General features: G+C 38.4%; 1 protein-coding gene and 1 pseudogene across 2 annotated transcripts in view; both read right to left on the reverse strand.

Moving 5' to 3' along the window:
* Positions 1-21,051, reverse strand: part of DMGDH (dimethylglycine dehydrogenase) — an 81,420-nt gene continuing 60,369 nt past the window's right edge. For both annotated transcript variants that reach the window (XM_064376074.1, XM_012462099.3), the window contains exons 15-16: positions 7,973-8,107; positions 1-1,326 (exon numbers count right to left, since the gene is read on the reverse strand). In XM_064376074.1, coding sequence (XP_064232144.1) covers positions 1,111-1,326; positions 7,973-8,107 — 351 coding nt within the window. In that variant the 3' untranslated portion in view covers positions 1-1,110. The remainder of the gene's footprint in view (positions 1,327-7,972; positions 8,108-21,051) is intronic.
* LOC105723870 (protein IMPACT-like) lies at positions 1,339-6,320 on the reverse strand (annotated as a pseudogene).

Genomic DNA, 21,051 nt, shown 5'->3' on the forward strand with positions numbered 1-21,051 from the left:
CAAGTTAAGAAATCATTTTAAACTTTATTCAAATTACAGAATCTTATGCTTCACATTTGGTTTTTTTTTAATGCTTAGGAAAAGTTCTATAAATGTATAACAAATGTATGTGTGTATAAATTAATTATAAATGATAAACCACCCTTTATAAAAAAATTGATTTATTCAGTCAACTACACCCAAATGATTTCAAAAAGTATATCAAAGAATTATTTCTAAATGGATTTTTTTCTTGCTGTACCTAGCGCTAAGGACGATCTGTCAGCTCTGAAGCTTGTGTTTGACCTGCTTTGTCAAATGCTTTGTGAAATGATATTCAGAATGGCACCATGTGATGTCAACTTGCATTAATCCTTTCCCAAAGAGAGGTGTTCATTATTCAAATTGTGTTTGTACTGGCACAATCTATTTATGTTTCAGCTTCATTTCTAAAAGTTTACAAGTATCACTTCCTTTAGAAGACTCTGTTCTTTCTTGCAATTTCTCTTCTAAAACAACCTTTAAAAGGACAATAATAATGTCCTATAAAGCTCCTTTCAGGGAAGTCATTAAGAAAATGATAAATATTTCAGAGAATTGAATTAAAATGTTGGCTATATGTCAATGTTAAATTTTACTATTTTCATCACAGATATATAATGAAAAATTAAAACGATCATTTATTTATCTAAGGAAAGATTTCTCAGTGAAGTAAATCCATCAACAATATTTTATATGTTTTTATGTAAAAGATAATTTATTAATTTGTTTTTGGCTATCAAGAACCACATGCATTTGTTACTAAAATTGTAAAATGTCCTTTAACTCAATTATAGTAATGATCGTATGTATTAGAAAACACCTAAATGTTTTGCCGATTGGGTAATGTGGGGTAATAAAAAAAAACTCATTTCAAATTTCTTCATTTGAAAGAACAATATAAATCATTTATCTATTATTCTGTCTTGCTTAGAAAACACTTAACAGAAAGGTATCTTTAAGATTCTAAATCTAGACTTTGATGATTTTGAAATAAATTCCTGGTTTCCTTGATTCCCCTGGAAACCAATTATAATAATTTCAAAGACAGTCATTAGCAACTCAAATTCAGTTGACAGCTAAAGGTGTTTTTTAAGTTTTGTCCTTTCCACTTTTTTTCTGAAGCCGGTTTCTGGTTGGTTCAGTCAATACCAAAGGCTCTTGTATGATGACTGCTGGGTAATTTTTGCCTAATAGTTCAACTTCCACTTGTTGTCCCACTTCACTTAGTTCTATAGGGACATATGCGAAAGCCAGACTCTTCTGGATGCTGTAGCTATAGCTTCCAGATGTCGTGTTGCCAACCACCTGGAAAACAAGACCCAACAGTCTTCAGCGTCTCGGCCACAGCTCTGTGCTCCTCATCTCTGGGTGGAAGAAAAACTAAAATACAGATTCAACTTGCAAAATAGAAGTTTTATGAAATGCTGTCTGGTGGGACAACGCCAGACACACAGGAGGAAAACATCACATTTTGAGAAGATTAATGAAAGTTTACAAATTATGAAAAGTAATTCTCAAGTTACACCTCTGTATTACTCTGAAGTTTCTCTTTTTAAAAATAGTAATACTTAGTTTAGGCCAAGAGTGGTGGCTAATGACTGTAATCCTAGCACTTGGGGAGGCCTAGGTGGTTGGATCATTTGAGGTCAGGAGTTCGAGACCAGTCTGGCCAAAATGTTGAAACCCCATCTCTACTAAAATACCAAAATTAGTTGGGCTTAGGGATGTGTGCCTATAATCCCAGCTACTCAGGAGGCTGAGGCAGAAGAAACGCTTGAACCCCGGAGGCAGAGGCTGCAGTGAGCCGAGATCTGACCACTGCACTCCAGCCTGGGTGACAGAGTGAGACTGTCTCAAAAAAAAAAAAGTCTATTTAACAAGCTTGATTAAAAGATAAGGTTACTGGAAATCAGGTCTAAAAAAAAGAAATAAAAGGAAGGAAAAGCAGAAAATACAGAAAACTGTCATCAAAACATTACATGATAAAAGGAAGACAACAGAAGAAAAACATGATATATAGCCCTGCTCAAAATGGCTTCTCCTGGCCACACAACATTGCACTAATCCTTACAGTCCTGCTGTCTGGCACAGTGGACTGCTTATAGCCGGAGCTCAAGACTGGTGATCATTCAGCTGCCTCAGCAAAGAGCACGCTACAATTAACAATCTTACTACAGCACTTTGTAGTATTTTAGATGCTAACATATTCATGACTTTAATTGCAGACTCCTATCTCTGTAGTCCCAGTTTTTAATTCTCTCTTTGAAACCCCAAATTAGAAGCTCTCCATATGATTTCTAAACTTATTGTGAAAACTGGTTGATTGAAAACAAAAACAACAAATGTGAATACATTCATTAGTAAAAGATTCTCTCTGGCTGATAATTAACTGCCAAGGTATTATACATGCTTTAAAATTGCTTTTCTCCTTTAGATCATAGTTTAGTGATACAGGCAGGGATTAGGGTCAGAGAGATTAGAGTTTTAATCATTGCTTTTTTTTTTCTGGAGTGGAAGGAGATCACTGACAGTCCATGTTTATTGCTTTATATTATGAGAATTGACAAAGAAGCAGAGACTAGAAAATCACTTTTGAAAATTTCACAATCACCAATTTGCAACAGAAATCGAGGCATAATATTTACGCTAACAAATACATTGGAAGAATTTTCACCTCAGCACATAACTGCAGGTGGATACTCCCGGATTTTCACTTAATCCCTTACCCAGTGATGAACATTTTTTGTTTTCTTCCAAAGCCTTAGATGATTCTTCAGGTGAATGTGTGTTGTTCTTCTCCACTTGTATGTTTCTGGCACAGTTATGTTTAAAGTGAGCTGGACCTACAGAATCCCCCCATACCAGACACTACCACCATGATATTCTTCACATTTAAAATCTCCATGAAATGAGATGCCCACCAGCTGCTGTTTCCACATCATCCTCACAATCCTGTAAGAAGGTCTGTTTATCCTCACAATGTATTCTGTAGGCACAGATGTTGTGGGTGGTCCTAGCTATTTTCTTATTCTCATACAATTTGGAAAGAAACATTTTCACCTGTTTGGGACAAAATACTGGAGCCAAGTCTGCCTGTAAAGTACTTCTTTGGTCTGTAACGGGAATGCCATGATCAATCAGAGATAATTCTATTTCTGTTTGATTTTCACTGATATCAAAATGCAATGCTTTCACCGAACTTTCTGGCTGACCTGCAAAAATGAGATCATCTTCACATTCAACATCTTCCTCTTCAGTTTCCTTCTTTATATCTGAGCCTGGTTCTGTCATCTGAGATTTTTGTATTGGAACATCTCTTATTTTCTCCACTTACAGGTAAAGAATACTTTCACCAATATTCTGTCATTTTCTCATTCAATATTTTGGGAGGAAAAGAAACCTAGCCTGGATCCCAGGGACACAAAGAGGGTACTCTCGCTGAACCAAATGGGGTGGCTACATATATATTTCCTCAAGGCTCTCCAATAAATGGACAAGTTCTTGTCCTTTAAGCCAATGAGCATTCAACTGATAGACAGGCGGAGTAGTACCTGGGTACTCATTTGGTAGCATCACTTGCAAGCAAAGTGTCCATTTGGGGTCCTTTATATCGTCGCTAATTCCAGTACAAAGTATTTTGGCACAGTCATCAATGACACATCATTCCTCACCACCAATGGCTGCCATTGCTTCAATTTTCTCATTCTGCCTTTGGTCACTTTCTGCATCTCCCTCAGTTCTCAGTTATGTGGCCCTGGGAGCAGCTCTGTGGCTGTGCCTAATCATTGCTTTTTTTTTTTTTGAGACAGAGTCTCCATCTGTTGCCCCAGATTGAGTGCAGAGGCACAATCTTGACTCACTGCAACCTCTGCCTCCCGGGTTCAAGCGATTCTCCTGCCTCAGCCTCCTGAGTAGCTGGGACTACAGGTGCGCACCACCACGCTCCACTGATTTTTGTATTTTTAGTAGAGACAGGGTTTCACCATGTTGGCCAGGCTGGTCTTGAACTCCTGACCTCAAGTGATTTGCCCACCTCAGCCTCCCAAAGTGCTGGGATTACAGGTGTAAGCCACCACACCCAGCTTAATCATTGCTTTTTGAAAGATTTTCTTGGTAACCTTGGTTTCATTTCCCCATCTATAAGAGAGAAATTTTGGTTTGGAGCCCTGGGGGAGTTAACCTGGTTTGCTTGAACATCTTCAGAAAACAGGAAGAGACTTGCGCTAGTCTCAGGGTGTGATCCCCTGATTCCCTGATAGTGGGTCAAAAGCCTGCAATCCCTTTTAGGAGACTACATGCACAATTTCTTCAGCCCTTCTCGTCTCCCAGCATCCCAGCAGTAATTTCTCTTGCAGTCATTCTGCATTAGTAACCTAAAAAAATAGAGTCCTTATTTATGAGTGCTATTTTTAAAATTTGCTTTGCTTTCTGCTAGAATTTACTTTCATTTCTACTTTAATTTCTCTCTAATCCAGGGGTTAGAAGCCCAGGGTATTTCAGAAGTCTGGCCTTTCCTTTTACCTTATTACTGAATCTCCAGGGAAATGTTTTCCCTTGCATAAATTTTAAATTGTTCTACCTAAAACCTTTCAGGTTCAATTAGATCCATTCTGTCTTTTAGTTCAGTGAACTGTGAGAACAACCTGTCCCTACCCTCTGCCTAGCAAATTGTCATTCTTTGTTAAAGCAAACATTGACCTTCTTTTTACCAGTGTGAATAATTCTCATTTATTTTTAGCCTTTTCTCATTCTTCTCTCAAATTATGAGACGTCTTTAACTGATTTCCAGAAGATAGCATGGCAAATGGCCTTTGAAGGAAGTTAACATAATTTACGTTTGATAATCTATTTTTTCTTTGACTGTCCCTGTGTGTTTTAGTTTACAAATAATAAAAAAGAAAACCTTCTAAGCTCTCCAAACCTCTCCACAAATCTCTTCTTCAAAACTTTCTTCCAAGCTAAGCATCTTTTATAACTTAGCCACCCAATATAATGAAAGCCTTTCTCAGGACCATCTTTATGCCTTTATTCAAAAAAATTAAACCTCATTTAAAGTTATAATCCCTTTCTCCAGCACTGCCCAGCTCCCAGTTGGACTTGACCTTTCCCCAAGGCACTCATGGCCATCTGACAGGCAATATACTTTATTTATTTTGTCCATCATCTATCTCTCCCTCCCCTGGAATGTAAACCCCATGAGGTCAGTGTTTTGTTCACTGCTATATCCCCAGTGCCTAGAATATCACTGGAATATAGTAGACACTGAAAAAAAAAAAGTCAATAAACGAATACATTTGTACCCTATCTCCAGCACTGGAAACGCTTGCAAGAATAAAATACTAAATACCAAAAGCAACACAAGTCAAGACAAAGCCTGAAAATAAAAAGCAAAAATTATTTCATATCAATCCAGAGTAAAGAGGATCCAAGGAGGGCCTCTGAAAAAGGATCAAAAAGAAGACCATCTGCATGATAAAATGATGACCCTACTAAGCATCAAAGAGCAGGCAAACTCATACTAGGAAATCCAGGAGATATAATCCTATAACTGGATCAGCAGCTTTATAAGCAGATGGCAAGAAAAGATTAACAATATAGCATGTAAAATGCAGTATATGCATAGGGCAAGGAAAAAAGCTTTAAAACCCTGAAAACCCAAAGGAGCTTGGGTTTTCAGGGTTTTAAAACTAATGTTGATATCATCATATTTAAGGTAGCTAAAAATCAGTTGACTGTGGAAGATGTGGGAATACAGAATATTATAGCATAATATCTCTTTCATTCCATGCTGAGTAAAACAGAAGGTTGGTGGAAGGGTAAGTGCAGACTGTATTAAGAAGTACTGAGAAAACTGAATGGGAAAAGAGTGAAAAATACAAAACAAAGGAAAGATGAGGTGGAGGGAAATATAATGACAAGAAGATGTTACCTCATTTAATGGCTTCATTTTACAGATGAGAAAACTGAGGCCCAGAGATCAGCTCAGGATCAGGTCAAATAGTTAATTAATGGCAGAGCTGGTTATAAGTAGAAGGCATGTGAATTGTGGGCAAATATGAATTGGAGAAAGAATACATATTAAGAAAAGATGGCTGAAAGAGAGATACAGAACAGAAAGAGAAAGAAGAGACAGGGAGAAAGGTAGGAACAGTCCAAACAGAAGGGCAAACTCAGCCCAATTTAAGAAGGAAGTGGAGGTTAGCCTATCCAGTCTGACAGAAAGGTGAAGGTGCTTGAGATCTGAGAAAAGTCAGTTGGCTTCACAGACTCTAATAACATCCACCTGATATTCAGATGCACAAGAACTGTGGGCATAGAATTAAATTCTTAAGGCTGGGGGTGATGGCTCACACCTGTAATCCCAGCACTTTGGGAGGTCAAGGTGGTTGGATCACCTGAGGTCAGGAGTTCAAGACTAGCCTGGCCAACATGGAGAAACCCCGTCTCTACTAAAAATACAAAAATTAGCCGAGTGTGGTGGCACGTGCCTGTAGTCCCAGCTACTCTGGAGGCTGAGGCAGGAGAAACACTGGAACCCGGGAGGTGGAGGTTGCAGTGAGCCAGGATCACACCACTGCACTCCAGCCTGGGTGACAGAGTAAGGCTCTGTCTCAAAAAAAAAAAAAAAAAATTAAATTCTTAAGAAACTACAAAAAAATTAAATTCTTAAGGGACATCAGCAGAGACAGAAAAGAGATCAAATTGAAGTGTTCCACATGCCTTAGAAGAAAGGGTCAGAAATTCAAAGTCAGAAACTACACCTGGGTTGGAAATCAGTTCTATCAATCACTAGCCATGTAAACACAAGCAAGTTACTTAACCTCTCTGAGACCCTCAAAGCCTCATCTTTAAAATGGAAATGCTCATACATATCTCACAGGCATGCTGTAAAGTTAAATGGGAGAGCACATGAAAAGTATCTGGTATACAGTAAGAACTCAGTAGATGTTAGCTCAATGTCAAACTGACCCATGCTTTAGCCCCAAAGGCTGTGATTTGACACCACTGACTTTCTTCACTTCTGGCACTCTGTGTGTTACTGATGAGATGGAGACAATGGAAACAAATATCAAGTAGGCTGCAGTGAATAAGAAAAAAACCCAGGCACAGAAGCTTTGAGTCTTGGGTAATGACCAAGCTGACCCCATTCATTGTGGAACAGCTGTTTAGATGAGGTTTGAAGGCCCCATTCTCTCCCCCTGGTCTAAGCTGTGTGTCCAACACGTGCCTGTTAACACCAGGCAAAACACACCCACACCCAGTTTGAACCAAATTGGGTTTCACAAATAGTAATAAAAAAATGGAGAAAATAACTGAATGAAGAAAGCTTGGGAGAAAAAATGGAGAAAATAAAGTCCCATTGATAAGTTATCTGACTAACCCTGGTTTTACTGAATACAAATAGAAAGAATGAAAAGTAACATCCCAAAATGAGAAAGTAATTTTACTCTTCCTGAAGAACCAAACGGTTTCCACTTTTCACTTTACTTTCTAAGGTTCTACCCTCTATTGTCATAGATGCTTTCATCTGGATTTTTTCCCTGCTAATATGCTAATTGTCTCCTTCTGAAAGAGCCATAAAAGCTAAATCAGAATGCCAAATTTGTTACAAAATCAATCTTTTGCATTTACACACATGGATGTGGTGAGCAAATATATCATTTTGCCCTCTAAATCATACCCTCCTCATTGTCCAGTGTATTTCAAGTCTTTGGGTTTATTTTCTTTAGACAGAGTATATAGAATTTTATGCTTTCCATAAATGAGCAGCATTTCATTTTCTTTTCAGTTAATTGCGTTCTGATTTTTTAATGTCAGCTCAGAAATCAAAAGTGTGTCATCCCTCCAATAAATAATTAATAGCAAAACGGTTTAAGAGGAAACAGGAAGAAGGGGAGTTTCTGTTGCAGAAGATGCCACAGCCCCTGGCAGTGAGGTCCTCAGCACTCACCTTGCCATTGTACCAGATGCTTTCATTTCCCTCTGGATCAACATCATCCGTTGCCAAGGTGAGGCACACCAGTCTTCGTTTCAGCCCCTTGGCTTTAATCTGTTTCAGTGCTTGCTTTCCTATGAAATCTGCTGGCTGCAGGAATCCAAGATAATGATGATGAATGAATGCTCAGATACTGTGACAAGGTTAGAGATGCAAGCATTTAAATTTGTCTTTGCTATTTTCTCGCCAATTACACATTAAATAAAAATACAGATTGGATCAAATGTCTAGACAAATATTTCTTAGTCCTCAAATGACAGTATCAGCCACCTATTCCTTCAGAATATGTTAGACTCAACAGTAATAACTTGTGATGACAATTTACCAGAACCACCTAGGCAGAAAAACATAAGGCATGTTGCAATGGTGGATTATGAAAGTGACCCTTGTGTCTAATAGGTCTGGACAGTGGTATGGACTGTCAGTAAGCAATGTGTGACTCAATTTCTACCTATAGGAAGTCTTTTACAAGAAGAAAATTCACGTTTTTGAAACATGATGCTAAAATAACCCCAAAATGCAGTATTTTTTTTCTTCTTCAGAATAATGTCCCTGGAATATGTTTACCTATTGTGTTTCATTCATTAGCTCATTCTGGAAGCATTTATTGAGCTCCTACTATGTGTGAGGCATAATGCTAGGCCCTGTGTGGGTAACAAAATGAGTTAGACATAGACATTTTAATCAAAGAATTTATTCTTCAATACTGTGCTTTTCAACCTGTTTTTTTCCGTCTTCCATGCAACACATGACAGATGACATTCCTATTCCTAATATATTCCCAGGGGCACACTCAGGGTTATTCCCAGTGCAATCAATGCAAGGGAATGAGAGCGACATTGTTATAGGGATAACCTTGAATTCATTCTTATATGTTAAAATTTAAAAGTAGGAATCAGGCAAACTGGAAGACTTCACACTTATTGGTAATATACCTTAATATACCCTACCTGTGAACAGGACACACAAGTGAGCAATGACTCCTCAGTGGAGACACTCAGCTAATAAGGGAGATAAAATTCTACTCAACCAAATGCCAGGAGACACATGGTAAGTGTGATAAACTAGGCAGAGGTGAAGAGAGAGTACTGAGAGAGAGTGCCCCGGAGGGAAGGCTGACATCTGTGGGGGGTTAGGGTGAGACCTCTACATACTCTGCCTAGACAAGCATCTCTTATGTGAGGGAAAGGAAATTTGTGATATATAAATCATATCTATGGTGAATGAGATTTAATCAGAGATCACAATGTGGAAAACAAGATTCTCAAAACAGTTCCCACAGTCTACTCTTTGAAAGCAAAGAAAAAAAACAACCAAAAACTTTTATTTCTTCACTGGCAATAAAAAAAGAGAATATTTCATGCCAAAGATGTCCTCCACCACTAACATTTAGGATGTACATAGTTCTTTCTGCACATGAAACATTAAGGAGTGAGTGTAATAAATCCCCTTAACCTCCAGAGAAGCAGCAGCAGGTCCTCACACACCCTCACCTGAGACCCACCCCCCCTCCACCCAGTCAATTCCTTTCCTAGTTTAAAGCCTCTAGGACAAACCACAATGAAATAAGATTTCTATGGACAATCCAACTTTAAATTGCTGACCTGCGCAGGAAGTTAAAGAAAGTTTCCATTAGCTGAGGTTAAAATAATGTGCAAAATGAACATCCAATTCTCTCTCCTTCCCCAGGGTGATACAAATGATAAAAACCAACTATAAAACTTTATTATGAAGCCAGAGCATGAAAATTTAAAGAAGATTGGAACCTGTATTATTTAACATAGGACTAATGGGGGCAGGAGTCACAGGAAGAGCTTGATTCATTTGAATTCATATACAGGATAAATTCACGATAACAAAAGTCATAACAAACCAAAGTTCACTATAGTTGACCCTGGAACAACACCACTTTAAATTGTGGAGGTCCACTTATATGTGGATTTTTTTCAACCAAACACAAATAGAAAATACAGTATCAATGGGATTTGAAACCCATGTATATGGAGGGGCTGACTTTTTGTATACATGGGTTGGTGGTTCTTGAGTACACTATTTTGGTATGTGTGGGGGTTCTGGAACCAATCCCCCAAATACACAGAGGGATGACTGTGTGTCTAAGAAAGAATTCTCTAACAGCAACAATTTTTCTGTGCTCTTTAAAGAAAAGGAGACTTGCAATCATAGAATAATTGTGACAAAGGGTGCTTTTTAAGAGTTCTTGTCTACATTGGAATCAGTAACTATACTGAAAAGTTTTATGCCTTGTTGTGTGGAGAAGCCCTTAAACAATACTCAGTGACCAATGTATCATGCAGTGTGATTTGTGGAATGCCAGCAGATCTGAAATTATTTCCTCACCTACTGTCATGACATCTGAATCTTTACCCTTAGAGATTCATTTACCACTTGAAGGTTTTTAATCTTCCTGAGTTCTCTGTTAAATAATTTTCTTTCAATTATTTTTTCAAGTGTTGTTAAGCCCCTGCTGAATATCAGATACTGTGTTAGGCAGCGAGTATTCAGAGCTTCAGAGAACATGGTCTTGGGCCCAGTCTTGAAATTATTACATCTCCTCAATGTTTTAACTTTTTGCAGGAAAAAAGAACAATTTGAGATTATTGGAAACATAGCAGAACATGACACATAATAGCATACCAATCCGCAATATAAATTTTGAAATATGACTCACAGTTGGTTCTGTGTGTTCTAGGGTGTAAAAGTCAGAAAAATTTTGTAAATCTAAAACAAAGAATATCTAATGTGTGGAGGCACAAATGCAAACAAACAGAAGCTGTGATACAGTATGACCCAATTCCACCTGGGATGGGGGAGTGGGGATCAGGATAGCATTCTACGAGTTTTGAAAGATGAGTAGGTTTCATAACAACTACTGTCTGTGAAGCCTTTCCCCAAAGTGTCTGTATTTACATCAGAATTTGATCTACACAAAAACACCCCACAGATGCTGGGTTTGGAGTCTAAGAGCAGTGCATTAACTCAGTCAAAGACAGGCAATGAACAAACTGGTTAAGGACCAAGATCTCAGGAGTCCTAGCCCTGTTCGTTTAGCCTACTGTGAACAGCCTTAACGGAGCCACTTAAATCAATATCTGCCACACCACTGGAGGTGACGTGGTAGAAGCTGGCCATGACCAGCTGGGGTGCTGGATGAGAGCTATCAGGGCAGAGCTAGGTGAGGGATGAGATGTGGTAGAAAGAGAGACTAACTCTACCTTTGTCAAACTCACAATTTTACCAAAGGCTAAGAGGGAACATCAGGTATTAGTTAACCATGAGGGAAACAGGAAAGGTAGCAGGTGATCAGGCAAAAACTTTCTCTAGAAAAAAAAATGGAGTAAGTACATTCAGTTTTAAAAAATAAAATAGTAATAAGTAATATTTACAATTTCTTAGGCCCTTGCTATGTGTCACGTACTAAAATGATGGCTTAGTACTCACGAACTCATTTAATCCTGATGACAACCCTTTAAGATGGATATTTTGATCCAGTTTATGAAAGACTAAACCGAGGCTCAGTTACATGACAAGATAAACCTGTATCTTTAGATTTTATCTATATTTTTTTAAATGCCTGCGCCTGGAGTCTGTCATTAGAAGGCACAGATGATATAAATACTCTAAATAAAGAATGTTTCTTTTAATTTTTTTCTAGGTGGCCTGAACCTATTTTGAATGACATTTATTACAGAATAATATTTGTGTACTATGTGAAAGTACTTGAAAACATTCTGAATGTTAATGCAGTTTGATATCTGTATTTGTATATCCCTAAATTAGGAGGTGGTCTTGTCAGTAATTTCATCCTCAGACATGAAATAAAACATGTCTGACATGTTTTATTCTAACTAACAAAAACAACAAAAATCTCATTGAAAGTAAGGAACACTTGTTTTCTTTTTGCTTTTCTTTTTTTTGAGATGGAATCTCTCTTTATCACCCAGGCTGGAGTGCAGTGGTCACAATCTCAGCTCACTGCAGCCTCCACCTCCTGGGTTCAAGCAATTCCCTGCCTTAGCTTCCTGAATAGCTAGGATCAGGCACACACCACCATGCCCTGTTAATGTTTGTATTTTTGGTAGAGACGGGGTTTCACCATGTTGCCCAGACTGGTCTCCAACTCCTGACCTCAGGTATTCTGCCCTGCTTGGCCTCCCGAAGTGCTGGGATTACAAGCATGAGCCACCACACCAAACTGGAACACTTACTTTCAGTAAGTGCTATAAGTACAGATAGGAGACAGCGCCTGCCCATTGGCACAATCCCCCTGTCTCAAACTAACAAGGCTTCTGACTTAGGTAGATTTTTTAATAAAGTGACAGCATTTCATTTTTATTTTACTTGGCTTTGCTCCTAAGATTATAGATTTTACTGTACTGTATAATTATTAATTATAAATGAGAGGAAAATGTGTCTGAAGCTTAATGCTGTAATTAAAATTAGTGCTTTCAGGATGACCCAAGAAAGGAAATATATTTCTTTAATAAGTCATTGCCAAATTAACTATATAAATAGCTATTAATATCTTTGAAAAACATATAAATTTCTGGAGCACTGAGACTATAGCCTAAAAATAGTCTTGGCTTGTGTTTTTAAAATTAATTTTAAATAGCAATATGAGTCATTAAAACAGCCACCTGTAATACATGCTAAATAGAACATTTATCTATATGAAAACATTAAGTAGATTTTAAGTGAAAGATAATTACTCATCTCTCATTAGCTCTATTAAAAGCACCATATAACCTAAAAGGACATGTAAATGAAATAAAGTAAATCAGTATATTTTTGGTTGTACTCTTAAGGTAATGGAGAGCTCTCAGATATGTAGTTAAAGTCAAATTTGACAGCAGCAGTGGTAGACAGGGTCTGATATGGAGACTCAGGGTAGTGGGCCATGAGACTGGGAGAGATTATGAAAATGCAGTCTTGGACCTTTTCTTTCTATCTATGTAGAGTAAAAAACCCATCAGAAAATCCAAAGAAGTCAACAATTTTTTGATTGATTTAGTATCAATCAAAATCTACTCATCTTTCAAAATTAAACTCAAGCAACTTCTCTAAACAGTTGGTGATGATGGATTGCTGTCCCCAGCCCTACTCTGCCACTCCAGGTAGAACTGGGTCATGTTCTTCCTTGAGCCCCCACTGTCCATACCTTTATCATAGCTTCTGTTTGTTTGCATTTCTGCCTCCACACATTAGATATTCTTTGTTTTAAATTTACAAAGCTTTTGTGACTTTTACACCCTCATAGAAAGTTCTAAAGACATAAGGGAATCAGTGTAACATCCTCTGTCTCAGTAAAGGTTCCCTGGAAATCAGCCACAGCCGTGGTTGTGAAATCAGTCTCCTGTGTCTTACAGGTGTGGAAGGGCTGCAGAGTCTCTTTGAGACCTTTCCTCCATTTTTTTGGTCATCAGCTACTGTAAGTGGCAGAGTGGAGACAGAAATCCAGATGACAGGCTGCACCACTATCCCTCAATACTTTCCTGAAAAACTTCTCATTTAGAATGGGCTTTGAATCATCATTTAAAACAATCTGGGTGGGAATCCCATTACAAAGCCTGTGGTCATCACTCATCTACAGTCTATGTCAATCTGAACTTTCTTCAGTCAGTTGCATAATACCTTGTGTACCTGTATATGCCTCAGGAAACTTACAATAACGCTGTAAACTAGATTCATTCATTTGAGGGGAATGAATTCACTTAACACCCCCCACCCCCATAATAGACAAATTAAAGCATTATTCATTTCATATTTACAGAATTAGAATCACAGGAGTCTTAAAGCAAGGAGAAAACTTAGTCCAAACTCATTTTTCACATGAGAAAACTAAAGCCCTACAAAATTATGGGTCTTGCCAGAAGTGACAAAGTGAGTTAGCACGAAACCTCAAACCCAGGCTTCTCAATTCTTGGTTCCTTTTCCACTATGCAAAGCTTCTTAACATTCCACATCAGTTTACAATAACCACAATTTCAACATCTCCTTGATAGCAAAATGTTAAATTATTAGTTTAGCAACTAAAGTTGGTTATTATTGGCTAGTAAATGAATACTCCCTGTATTAGTCTGCTCTTGCATTGCTCTAAAGAAATACCTGAGACTGGGCAATATATAAAGGAAAGAGATTTAATTGGCTCACAGTTCTGCAGGCTGTACAGGAAGCATGATGCTAGCATCTGCTTGGCTTCTGGGGAGGCCTTAGCAAGCAAAGTTAGAATCATGGTAGTAGGCAAAGGGGCAGTAGCACTTCACATGGCCAAAGAAGGAGCAAGAGATAGAGTATAGAAAGGTGTTACATACTTTTATATGACCAGATCTTATGAGAACTCATTCACTATTGTGAGGACAGTACCAAGGGGGATGGTGCTAAACCATTCATGAGAAATTTGTCCCCATGATCCAATCACCTCTCATCAGGCCCCACCTCCAACATTGGGGATTACAATTCAACATGAGATATGGTGGGGAAACAGGTACAAACTATAACATTATGCCTCTGACCCCAAAATTTCACATCCTTCTCATGTTGCAAACTATAATCATGCCTTCCTAGAGTTCCCCAAAGTCTCAGCTCATTTCAGCATTAATTCAAATGTCCAAAGTCTAAAGTCCCACGTGAGACAAGGCTAGTCCCTTCTGCCTATGAGCTTGTAAAATCAAAAACAAGTTAGTTACCTCCAAGATACAATGAGGATACAAGCACTGGGTAAACATTCCCATTCCAAAAAGGAAAAATTGGCCAAAAGAAAGGAGCTATAGGCCCCACAGAAGTCAGAAAACCAGCAGAGAAGTCATTAAATCTTAAGGCTCCAAAATAATCTCCTTTGACTCCATATCTCACAACCAGGGCACACTGGTGTGAGGGGTGAGTTCCCAAAGCTTTGGGCAGTTATGCTTCTGTGGCTTTGCAGGGTTCAGCCCCGCAGCTGTTTTCATGGGCTGGTGTTGAATGCCTGCAGCTTTTGTAGACTGAGGATGCAAGCTGCTTGTGGGTTTACCATTCAATGGTCTAGAGGATGGTGGTTCTCTTCTCACAGCTCCACTAGGCAGTGCCCCAGTGGGGACTCTGTGTGGGGGCTCTAACCCCACATTTCCCCTCCACACTGCACTAGGTAGAGGTTCTCCATGAGGGCTCCACCCTTGCAACAGGCTTCTGCTTGGAAACCCAGGCATTTCCATACATCCTCTGAAATTTAGGTGGAGGCTCCCAAGCCTCAACTCTTGCACTCTGTGCACCCACAGGCCTAATATCATGTGGAAGCTGCCAAGACTTATGGCTTCCACCCTCTGGAGCAGCAGCCCAAACTTTACTAGAGCCCATTTGAGTCACAGCTAGAGCGGGAGCAGCTGGGATGCAGGGAGCAGTGTCCCAATACTGTGCAGGGCAGTGGGGCCTGGGCCTGGACCATGAAACATTCATTCCTCCTAGGCCTCTGGGCCTGTGATGGTAGGGGTTGCTGTCACGTTCTCTGAAATGTCTTTGAGACCTTTCCCCTATTGTTTTGGTGATCAACACTTGGCTCCTTTTTACTTATGCAAATGTCTACAGCCTGCTTGAATTCCTCCCCAGAAAATGGGCTTTTCTTTTCTATCACATGGCCAGGCTGCCCATTTTCCAAACTTTTACACTCTGCTTCCCCTTTAAATATAAGTTTCAACTTCAGGTCATTTCTTTGCTCACACATATGAGCACTGGCTGTCAGAAGTAGCCAGGACACATCTTGAATGGTTTCCTCCTTAGAAATTTCTTCCACTAGATACTCTAAATCTTCAATCTCAGTTTCAAAGATCCACAGATCCCTAGGGCAAGAGCACAATGCAGCCAAGTTCTTTGCTAAGACATAACAAAAGTGACCTTTATTCCCATTCCCAATAAGTTCCTCATTTCCATCTGAGACCTCCTCAGCTTGGCCATCTCTGTTCGTATCACTATCACCATGTAGATCACAATGATTCAACACATCTCTAGGGAGTTTCAAACCTTCCTTCATCTTCCTGTCTTCTTCTGAGCCCTCCATACGCTTCTAACCTCTGCCCATTACCTAGTTCCAAAGCTGCTTCCACATTTTCAGATATCTTTATAGTAAGACTCCATTCCTCTGTACCATTTTCTATATTAGTTTGTTCTCTCACTGCTATAAAGAAATGCCTGTGACTGGGTAATTTATAAAGAAAAGAGATTTTGGCTCACAGTTCCATAGACTGTACAGGAAGCATGATGTGGGCATCTGCTCAGCTTCTGGGGAGGCCTCAGGAAACATAATCATGGTGGAAGGCAAAGGGGGAACTAGCATGTCTTACATGGCAGGAGCAGGAGCAAGAGAGAGGAGGGAGGTGCTACATACTTTTAAACAACTAGATTTTATGAGAACTCGCTCACTATTGTGAGGATAGTACCAGGGGCCATGGTGCTAAATCATTCATGAGAAGCCAGCCACCCCCATGATCCAATCACCCCCCACCAGGCTCCATCTCCAACACTGGGGATTACAATTTGACATGAGATTTGGTGGGAACACAGATCCAAACCATATCACTCACACATACAGGTTTTCATTCTTTGCCCTCAGCAATTTGAAAGAAACCACTGATATAGCATTTTTCCAACCAAAATTACTGACTCAAAAGTTAAAATTCCTTCTCAAAAGTCTTTAACATTACTAGAAAAGGGAGCTATATGCTAAAAAAAAAAAAAAAAAAAAAAAAAAAAAGGGTGGGGGGAGATAAAATAGAAAACTGGGAAAATATCTAAAATACAGTTCCTAAGCCAGGCTAATAATCAGGTTACTTAGCATTCAAACCAAACTAGATTTTCAAAACTAAATCTCCCATTACATATCTTTAATATTAAATCTTACTAGATTTGATATTAAAGAGAACACTTATTTTTCAGTTTTTAAATCTAATGATTCAAAGGAAAAATGTGATATTGACCTGTGGCTTTGTCAGATTTATGTTTAATTGCTTTCGCCAACAACTTCAATATTGAGTTTTCATAATAGATTTCATCTCTCTAGAGTAGAGTGAAGAACAATTGCCCATTTGGTGTTTTAAGTATACCACTTAAACCTAAATGCAAAATAAATAATAATCCAAGGAAATTTTAAAAACATGAAGAAATGAGGCCTCAATAGGGACCAAAGATCTTCCTTACTGGGATCTTAAAAAAAGAAAAAGGATTTCATATATAGTTGCTTTTCTCTAAATGACATAGTTAGATTCAATTCAATAAGGAACGGAAAGGAAGTAACACTTAGTGAGATACCAAATGTTCTTTATCTCATCGAATACTTATGACAAACTTATGGAGTGAACATTTTCTTCATTTTGCAGATGAGAACACTGAAATGCTCATTGATTAAGCAATGCATCTAGTCAGAATCAGTAAATGGCAGAGCCATGATTCAAACCCTTCCACAAATGTTTATGGAGCCCCTACTAGTGATCAGACACAGAGGTGAAGCTAAGGATTCTTGGCCTCTGTCCTCAGAGTATATCCACAGTCTAGCTGAGGTGGTGGCCAGGAATATAAGGTGTGGTCAGCACCAGGTCAGAGGTAAGTGCAGAGTGCTGTAGAAGATGGGTTCTCAATACTCATCTGCCTCAATGACCACCTATATCTGAAGGGTCCAAAGCCATACTTCCAGAGCCAAGCTCTACAAACTCACATGCTCACAGACACCTTCTGGGACTCTCTGCTTGGCTACCCCAAGAGTCTTCCAAACCAACTCTTCCCTATTTCCCACCCACACCCCTCCACCTATGTTTTCGAGTTAATCAACAGTTCATTAACATTCTCTCTACCCCTTCATATGCAGTCCCTCATGTGGTATCCATCCTTTCTTCTAAATAGCACTCATTGCTCTTTCTTCTCCATCCTGTGGCCACTGCTTTAGTTGAAGCCTTCATCTTCTCTCCACTGGATTTATTCAATAATTAGGAGAATGATCTCCCAGTCACCAGACGAACTCACTTTTAATCTGTTTCCCATCACAAGAGTGGCACTCCTTACTCAAAAGTCTTGGGTCATTCCCCAGGTTCCCCAGGATACACACCAAATTCCTTAGCTTGGCACATGAGACCCTTCATGATGAGGACCCAGGACTTCTCAAGCATCATCTTTTGACATTACTTTCAACAGCAAAATATCTACTGGGCTTCTGCTATGTGCCAGTCTGGGCTAGATGTCGGGGATAAAAATAATAAACGAAACATATGTTGTATTGCCAGCACCTGTACTCAAGAAGCTTACATTCTGTTCAAAAGAAAAACAGGAAAAATAAACAAAATAATGACAAGCTCTAAGTGCTGTAAGAAGAATATAGCTGCAAAAGTTTTTTAAAAAATCCAATAGAATCCAATGATGTTTTAAAAAATGATACATCATTACCAAGTAGGTTTTATCCTAAAAGTGAAAGGTTGGCATAATGTTAAAAAATTAATAGATGTAATAAACCATATAACAAAGTAAAACAAACAAACAAAAAAAGACTATCTCAGTAGATGCAGAAAAAGCATTTGCTGAAATCCAACATTTATTCCTGATCTTTTAAAAAATGTTAACACTAGGAATAGAAACAAATGTCTTCAACCTGATAAAGAACTTTCAGGTAAGAATATAAGGCAAGAAAAAGAAATAAAAGATATCCAAATTAGAAAAGACAAAGAAAAGCTTTATTTTTATACAACATGATTATCCACATAGAAAATCCAATGGAATCTACAAAAATGCTACTAGAACTACTGAGTGGACTGAGCAAAGTTCCAAAATATAAGATTAATATATAAGACCAATTGTATTTCTATATTTTGTCAACAAACAACTGAAAATTGAAATTAAAAATACCATCTACAATAGTATCAAAACATGAAATACTTAAGGATAAACACGTTAGAAGATGTGTAAGACCTCTATACTGAAAAATGTAAGACATTCCTGAGAGAAATTAAAGATGACCTGAATAAATGGAGAGATAGACCTTGTTTGTGAATTGGAAGACTTGAATTGACCTGTAGGTAAAATACAATTCCAATAAAATCTGGCAGGTTTTTTGGTACACATTGGCAAGCTGATTCTAAAATTCATGAAATTCAAAGGACCTAGAATAGCCAAAACAGCTTTAAAATATATATATCAAAGTTGTAGGGCTATCACAACCTTATCTGTGTAACAGTAATCAAGACAGTGTAGTATTAGAATTTGGAAAGACAAATATACAGAATATAACAGAGTCCAGAAATAGACCTACAAACACATGGACAACTGATAAAGATGTAAAGGCAATTAAATTCAGAATGTATAGTCTTTTCAACAAATGGTGCTGAAAGCAATTGGTCATCCAAGTACAAATAAATGTAACTTCAATCCATACCTCATACCAGATACAAGATCAACTAAAAATGGACCATAGACCTAAATGTAAAAAGTAAGATAACAAAACTTCTAGAAGAAAACACAGGAGAAAATCTTTATGACTTTGGATTAGGCAAAGATTTCCTAGATAAGAACCAAAAGCATGATCCATAAAAGAACAATTGATAAGAACTTCAAAATTCAAAACTTAAAAACTGCTCTTTGAAAGACACCATTAGACAAATGAAAAGTCAAGCCATCTTGGAAAAAAAATTGCAAAGCATGTATCTGATAAAGAATACATAAAGCACTCAAAAAACTCAATTTTACAAAAGCCCTAAAAATAGGTAAGAGGTTTGACCAGATACTTCACAAAAAAAGAGATAAAAATGGCAGATAGGCACATCAAAAAATGTCCAACATCATTTGTCATTAAGGAAATAAAACCATCATGAGACGTCACTACATATCTCTTAGAATAGCTAAAGTTTAGACTGACCATGAAAATACATGTCATGTATTTGACAAGGACGTAGAGGAGCTGGAACTCTCGCATACTGCTGGTAGGACTGTAACATGTAAAATGGCACACAGCTTGACAAGACAGTTTCTTACAAAGTTACCATCCACTTGCTATTTTATTCAGTCATTTCACTCCTAGGTATTTACCCAAGGGAAAAGAAAGCCTATGTTCATACAAATACTTGTACACAAACATTCATAGTACCAGCTGACCTTTAAACAACACAGGTTTGAACTGCATGGGCCCACTTATACGTGCATTTTTTTTCAACCAAGCAGATTAAAAAAAACAGTGTTTGCCAGATGCAAACGCCAACTTTTTCTATAGGCAGTTTCCACAGACAAACTGCAGGACTTGAAGCAAATTTTGATACCCTTGGAGAGTCACAGAACCAATCCCCCAGGTATACCAAGAGACTACTGTAGTTTTATTTGTAATAGCCCTAAACTGGAAGCATCCTGAATATCTATCAACGAGTATATAAACAAATTCTAGTATATCCATACAGTGGAATATACTTCCTATAAAAAGGAATGAACTTCTTCTTTTTTTTTTTTTTTTTTTTTTTTGAGACAGAGTCTTGCTCAGTTGCCTGGGCTGGAGTGCAATGGCACAAACATGACTTACTGCAGCCCTGACCTCCCAGGCTCAAGCCATCCTCCTTCCTCAGCCTCTCAAGTAGCTAGAACCACAGGCATGCACCACCATGCCCGGCTAATATTGTGTGGAGACAGAAGTCTCACTATGTTGCCCAGGCTGGTTTCAAACCTGGGTTCAAGTGATCCTTCCACCTCCACCTCCCAAAGTGCTGGGATTACAGGTATCAGCCACCACTGGGAATGAACTATTAATAAATATAACAACACAAATGACGCTCAGGTTATGCTGAGGGAAAGAATTCACATACAAAAAAGCATATACTCTATGATTCCATTTTTATAGATTATGCATTTATTCTTAAAGTTGCAAAATAACCTATAGTCTCACAAAGCATATAAATGGTTGCCTGGGGGTAGGTGAGGCTGTGGGGAGGTGGCAGGTAGGGATCACAAAGGGGCATGAACACCGTGGGGATGAGGGACAGGTTTACTATCTTCATTGTGGTGATGGTTTCACCGCTGCATCATGT

Source organism: Aotus nancymaae, unplaced genomic scaffold (genome assembly GCF_030222135.1).
Source record: "Aotus nancymaae isolate 86718 unplaced genomic scaffold, 86718_ANA_hifiasm-v0.15.2.pri h1tg000014l, whole genome shotgun sequence".
Lineage (NCBI taxonomy): Eukaryota > Metazoa > Chordata > Mammalia > Primates > Aotidae > Aotus > Aotus nancymaae.